Consider the following 6832-nt stretch of genomic DNA (forward strand, 5'->3'; position numbering starts at 1 on the left):
TTTTTTTGTTTTTTTTTTTTTTTTTTTTTTTTTTTTTTTTTTTTTTTTTTTTTAAGAGGTTTGACAGAGGGAACTTTAACTGCTATGGTCTTATCGTCCCGAAATCGAGGAGAGAAGGAAGACAGGATAGGAGAAAGCCAGCCGTTTCCGAGAACGAACATTATCCCATCAGGATAAAATCCGCCCCGGGCGGGAATCGAACCCGCGGCCTAGCGCTTACAAGGCAGACGCACTACCAACTAAGCTAACTAGGCTGGCAAATGAACTTCATCTGTTTAGAATAAAATCCACCCCTGGTGGCGGTCGAAAAGGCTATCTAGCGCTTACAAGGCAGACGCGCTACCTTCCAACCTAATAAAATTACAATGACTCTTCAGTGGAAGATAACCCCAAGGCGAGGTTAACGCCGGAGGCGTTCTCTACCACCCAACCTTGGAGCTCCATTATTATGTGGTCAAATTCTCAAATAAATGAGGATAAAATTCCATGCCTCGGCTGGAATCGAACCCACTGGTCTAACTAGGCTGGCTAAATTTATTGGATAAAGTTTTAAATACAAATCCATACGGTACCTAAATAACTTCGCCATTTCCACATTGCTATTCTTGGTCGCCCAGAAGAGCTAAGTTAATTCGAACCATAACTCTCAATATCGAGCTGTAATTTGATAAAGACATAAATTACTTGAGCTTAACAGATATCGGATTCCCAACGCCCCAAGATCATGAGTGTGATTCATGTATGGGACCATTGGACCACCGAGGTTGTAAAGAAGTAGGTAGGTATACTTAACTTACCTACGTATAATTTTATTAATAAATAATTCGATATTTTTCATGCCTGGTTTTACAGAGTATATGGTGCTTCTACGAATTTGGCATACACAAAAAGCCCACTCCGAGGCTTAGGTGTAGGAGCGAACAGCCCTAAAGGATGGGTTAAGCTTGTACGAATATGTACAGTCAGTTAAAGGAGAGGTAACCCTAGGATTAAAATTAACCTTCCAGATAGGAAACTCAACCAGGTGAGTTAGCTGGGAGGGCAGCGTCTGCCTGGTAAGCGTTAGGTCGCGGGTTTGATTTCCGGCCGCGGGGCGAACTTTATCCTAAATAGACAAGGTTCGTTCTCGGAACGGCTGGCTTTCTCCTCTGCTCCTAGATTCGTATAAGCTTAACCGACCTTTTAAGGCTGTTTTCAGTGTTTGCCCCTACACCTAACACAAAAAAATTGTGTACGGAGTTAAGCTGGCCTCTAATACCCTCTTTCTTCAATTTCGGGACGATAAGACCTTCACTGTTACAGTTCCCACTATCAAAGGCGGGGATTGAACCCACGCCCTCCTGATTACCAGCGGGTTGACCACTACACCAGCGAGGTAGGTCTTGCGGGCTTCGTTCCAATCTTCTGCCCCCGTTATTGTTCACCTTGATTGATTTCACAAGATTTGATACCTCAATGGTCAGCAGAGTATCAAATACCTCATACTGTTAGAGTCGTCTGACTCGTTAGAAGTATTGAAACCAGAGTAAATGATACATTGATATGTGTGCTAGTCTGGGGGATCACAGACAACTCAGGTTCTGGTTTTTGAGTTCTATTCGGGGGTTTTGGTGAAGGCTACGTTGAAATTCCAATAACTAAATGCAAGTTCTTCGTGTTATTATGTCACAATTCATGGTGCTCACTACAGCATTGTAGGATTTTTCCAATATCTCAATAATCCAATGTCTACCTACATACCTACCATGCTGACACCGGTCGCTATGCGCATTTATATTACATAGCTGCTCAGTTTCTTCACGAGGCTGAGTGGTAGTACTTTTTTTAGGAATTTTCTGTTTCTGTAGTTCTCTACCAATTTCTGACGAAGGTACCCCACCCGTACCAGTTGGGTATATTAAATTCACCCCTGTAATTTTACCACCAAGAAGTATGAACTATGTAGGAGAAAAGGAAGCTGAGATGTCCAGAAATATCAGAGGTTGTATATTTATACCTCGTGCTTCCTCAATCTCAGTATTTCGAAACAGGTCAGGAGCCAGGCTAGTTAGCTTAGGGGGTAGCACGACTGCCTTGTAAGCACTAGGTCCCGGGTTCGATTCCCGGCCGGGGCGGATTTTATCCTAACCCGATAAGGTTCGTTCGTTCGTTCAATCACAAATTGTAAGAACACTAGCGCTGGCAAGCCTATAAACGTCACCCACCTTAATCCAATCAATCACAAATGATGAAGTCCAGAAAATAATCAGCAAATAAACTTTAGGTCTTAATATTTTTTCATCTATTTTACGGATACTATCTATTTTTCCGAATTTTATCACCATAAGAAAAGCCCATTTGAGTTGAAAAGGGGAAAAAAAAAAAAAAAAAAAAAAATGCAAACTGGTGAAGTCAAAACATAGGATGGGTTTCACCAACCTTCTTTTTAGATCCTAACAGCTTAACAGAACAGCCCTATTAAGCTTAACAGGCCTATTAAGCCTAAACAAATCAAATGGAACTTAACAGGCCGTTAGCTTAACGGGCCTTCTAGAGGCTGAAATATATTGGTTAAACCGACAACTAGAGTAAGAATTGTGCTGAGTACAAGATAATACGAACACTCTGATCTCAATATTCTTAGAATACTCTGATCTTAATACGGGTTAAATTTCAACACTCGGACCAAGTCTGAAGATCTTCATTACTGTAACATTATCCCTAACGTACAGAGTAGAGAAAAAGTGCTGGACGATTTTAGATAGAAAGCTGAAATTTCGACTTCACATCTTTAGACATAAAGCTAAAACTTGGGCTATGAGTTTAAAGGTGTGTCCAAACATGGTCGACCAGCCGTGTACTACATGTGGAGACACCTTTACAAACCAAAAAGAATAATTTTTTGGGCCACACAGACCCTAAACTTGTTTTCTTAACTTGAGCTATGTCCCCACAAGGTTGACCCCGTCGATCGATGTTTGATCGAAGTCAACTGAAACCTACCTCGACAGTATGGATCCACCTCGTCGATCGACGCGGTAAATTATATTTGGACGCACCTTCAAATTCTCTAGCCTTTTGCTTCAACAGCCGAAAAAAGGCAAAGCCAAACACAAATGGAGAAAAAAAAAATCAGTCATGGAAATAGTGGACATTCTGCACTGAAAATAGGAAAAGGATGTGGGGTGGGGACGCAGGATAAAATCAGTGTCGTATATCAGGTGAACGAAGTCCTGATTGTGAGATCTATGAAGTTCCCGCTACCCCCGCGTTATGCAGCACTGAGTCTGATCTGAAAGCAAAACCAATGATAATATGATAGGCATTAAAAGGCCCTAAGATACTGCACGTCTGCATAAGAAACATACTAAGCTCATCACATCAAATTCACAAGGCTTCATCCTGAATTTTCGGTAAAGCTGAGAGCCTCATTAATTTTTTTGTGGACATCACAGCACTACTGACAATCTCCTTTCCCAATTCTATCAACTTTATAGATTTTCTTTTTACTCTAGTAATTGCTAATGTTGCTTAATAAAGTGGCTACTCCATAATCCTCAAGAAAACCGTATTTCAAGCACAGGGAGAGAAAAAAAAAAAAAAAAAACAGCATTACTACAACTAATGGTCTCCTTTATCGAGTCTATCAACTTTAAAGATTTCCTTTTTACTCTGGTAATTTCTAATGTTCCCACTGGCCGCTATTTGATGAAGTAGAGACACAATTGGCCTCACGAGGCTGAGTTAACCCCGTATTCCAAGTCAAAAATCTTTGACCCTGCGGGAATCGAACCCAGGGCTTCCGATGTTCAGTTTAGTGTGATACCCACTCGGCCACGGAGGTTGCTATTCACAAGACTTTATTGTGGTGAGTTGATATGCGAGGCTACTCTGAGAGAAAAATCGTTCAAATTCTTGCAGTATGCTATCCCGCCAAGTTGTTGGACTATTGTGCAAGTAAAAAACCTTTATACTTGTACTTTTCTCTATGTTATTGAATCCAAATCACAAGAACTTCAACATTTGAAAATCCTACAAGAGACTTGAAGGATTTTCGTCATTTTTCTCAGTGTACTTACACAATACTGCTGACTAGATGAGTAATATGTTTCTTGAGAGACAGAACACAGAGGAATGAAACAGCCAGGACGCCGAGTCCAGACAGAAACACCAACTTCTCATACGAGGGAGAAGGTTTCATGAACATGCGAAGTCCAAGCTTCATCCACACGGATTCAGACCAGGAGGGATACGTGCCTGAGCTCCAGTTGTAACCTATGGGAGGGAGAAAATCGAAATTTACAACTGATATCATAGGTATTTTCATGCTACCTCAGTGTCTCTTTCCACCATGATAGCTAGCTCAGTGGTCCAAAGTTCTTGCATTAGTGGATTATTATTATTATTATTATTATTTTTTTAAAGATAGATTGATAGAGGGAACTCTAACTGCTAGGGTCTTATCGTCGCGAAAGCGAAGAGAGAAGGAGGATAGGATAGGAGAAAGCCAGCCGTTCCAAGAACGAACCTTACCATTTCACCTGCTTACGATAAAGTCCGCCTTGGGTGGGAATCGAACCCGCGACTTCGGGCTTACAAGACAGACGCGCTACCCTCACAGCTAACTAGGTTGGTGTTGGCAACTGCCGTAACCTTTTTGTATAGGTAAAAGTAAGGCCACCGGCTATTAGTGCTTAACCATGTCATTGAAACCTGGATTGGATTTTTGGTGAAATGGACTTACCGTCAATAGTGAAAGCCGGGCTGACAGCAGCGGTAAAGTTGACCAAGTTCTTGTTACAATAGCCAGCATTCTCTACCGTGATGTTGGTCACTATCCAGTAGTAGTTCTGATTCTGAAATCAAGAATACAACTTATGTTCAACCATTGAGTATTTCTCTATTGAAAGGGGGGGGGGATGAAAGTGTTCAAAATCAGTAATAAAATTATTAAGGTGTATTAATCGGGTAAAATTTATTTCTTTTACAAGTGGATGCTCTTCGCAAGCAACCTTTGTTTCCTTAGCAAGAGAAACTTCAGGCTGGCATCCTCCTTGTTTAAAATATTCCAGCCAGACTGAGCTGGTCTTCTTCCTGTTTAACGTCCCCCCAGCCAGACAACAACAAACAAAAGATGATTGAAAAGAGGTGGGTCCATTTTATTATTCTCTACCTTTACCAACTGAAAATTGGGAAAGGAAAATAAGACTAGGGCTAGGGGTATCTTACATCCGAAGTGCCGGGTTCATAAATCCTGTTCATCTCAGCCTTGCACTCGTCCTTAGTCATATTAGTCACCGTTCCTGTTAGATTTGCCAACAGAATGCCCGTAGCCGTCACTATGTACCGCTTGTAATCCTTAATGCCTACATAGTACGTAGGTCTGGTATTATCCATGTGTCCAGTGAGCTGGGTAAACAGAGTACAATTGTGCGACTTCAAGTAACAGTACAGCATTTCGTCCACCTGAAAACAAAAGGTAACGTGACGTAGGATATTTTTATTCATTTTTTTTTTTTTTTTAGGGGTTTGACAGAGGGAACTGTAACTGCTATAACCTAATTCAGATAATTTATGGACAAAATGGTAAAGGCATAAGGAGTCTATGAGTGAGGTGTCGCTATAAACCTGCTGCTCTGTTGGCATCGCATGTGCATGAGTGTTACCGAGATCTATATGGGTGTCTGTCATAAGTTTCATGGTAGCTTCAGACATCGATGTCCGACGTGCATTCAGATGAATTAGTTTTAACGTGCCCCTACTATAACTGTGGCTTGTGCCTTGGTAACTACCTGTAAACCAATTCAGTAACTACTTGTGAAACGTAATTCGAGTAGACTACTTGTAAGAACCATGTTTAGTAGCTACTTGTAAACCATTTCATGTTGCACCCTTGGGAAGATTTACCCTTGGATCTTTTTCGATTTTTTTTTTTTTTTTTTTTTCTTTTGTTTTTGCACCGGGAAGTAAATATTGACACTACACTCTTTGAACTTATTCACCCTTGACCCCTTTTTAGAACGGCTCAAGGGAACCTAGGCTTAATTCTGTGCAAGGCTGCCCATATTCTAAAGGTCTTAACAGTATTCATACCCTTTTCTCTCGCCATAAAAAGGAGCCCACAAGCTGCAGTATGGTCAGAAAGAAAAAAAAAAGATAGGCATTCTAATAATAAGTAGGATAATAATAATAATAATAATATAATAATACATAATAATAATAATAACTAATTAATAATTAATAATTAATTAAAATAATAAGTAATAATAATAATAAACAGAAAAAAAAAAAGTTCTAAACTAGCAAACCTATCTCCCTTGACCATCCGGTCTGTGAGTGCTAGTCTGCCAGACTGTACGGATCAAGGTTGGCGGAACGTAACCTTTTGGGCCCAAGCTAGGGCCGCCCCAGTCTTTAAACATAGTACGTTACTAACTGAAGACACTGACCGACAAGCGCGGGTTGAGTCGGGGCACTCCTTTATCATCGCGATGACGCTGTATATCTTACGGGCGTATCGCGTGGCCACGTCAACCCAAAATCTAATAACTCTATAACCCTTTTAGGATGTTACGACGTAACTTCGGGTTTCACACATTGTAACATTGTGTTTTTTTGACGTATAATGTAAAATGTAAAAAAATGCTAAATTAAAGCTACTTTTATAGGATTCGGTCGGATCAAGCGAATCAACCATCGACGCAGGACGGAACATTTTCGCGAATCCGGCACCCAAGGCTAAGGGCGGCCCCACTTAAAAATAGGACTACCCTATTACAAGCAAGAGCCTTGCCGACCGAAAGAGGATAGGACAGAAGCTGAAGGAGAGAAGCTAAAAGCCCTGCTATTCTGA

The 6832-nt window shown here is 40.9% G+C and overlaps 2 protein-coding genes across 2 annotated transcripts in view; both read right to left on the reverse strand.

Moving 5' to 3' along the window:
- Positions 1-1965: 1965 nt before the first annotated feature.
- The window catches only part of LOC103521737 (nicastrin), a gene marked incomplete at its 5' end in the record, with an annotated part of 9328 nt that continues 4461 nt past the window's right edge, over positions 1966-6832 (reverse strand). The window contains 1 exon segment of the mRNA XM_008486844.3: positions 1966-3090.
- Positions 2437-5445, reverse strand: LOC103521738 (nicastrin-like). Its single transcript, XM_008486845.2, has 4 exons — positions 5209-5445; positions 4724-4835; positions 4059-4254; positions 2437-3271 (listed from the first exon to the last, which is right to left on the reverse strand). Exons 1-4 carry the CDS (start codon positions 5434-5436, stop codon positions 3226-3228), a joined length of 582 nt encoding a protein of 193 aa, XP_008485067.1. The 5' UTR covers positions 5437-5445; the 3' UTR covers positions 2437-3225.

The sequence above is a fragment of the Diaphorina citri genome, unplaced genomic scaffold (genome assembly GCF_000475195.1).
Source record: "Diaphorina citri unplaced genomic scaffold, Diaci psyllid genome assembly version 1.1 scaffold5843, whole genome shotgun sequence".
Taxonomy (NCBI): domain Eukaryota; kingdom Metazoa; phylum Arthropoda; class Insecta; order Hemiptera; family Psyllidae; genus Diaphorina; species Diaphorina citri.

Excerpts from the sequence above, each read along its gene's own strand:
- LOC103521738 (XM_008486845.2), bottom strand. The coding sequence starts at position 5,436 with ATGCTGTACTGTTACTTGAAGTCGCACAATTGTACTCTGTTTACCCAG. Across the intron at positions 4,836-5,208 it reads ATGAACCCGGCACTTCGGAT|AATCAGAACTACTACTGGAT; the intron begins GTAAGATACCCC and ends TCTTGATTTCAG. Across the intron at positions 3,272-4,058 it reads CATCTAGTCAGCAGTATTGT|ATCAGACTCAGTGCTGCATA; the intron begins GTAAGTACACTG and ends TTTTGCTTTCAG.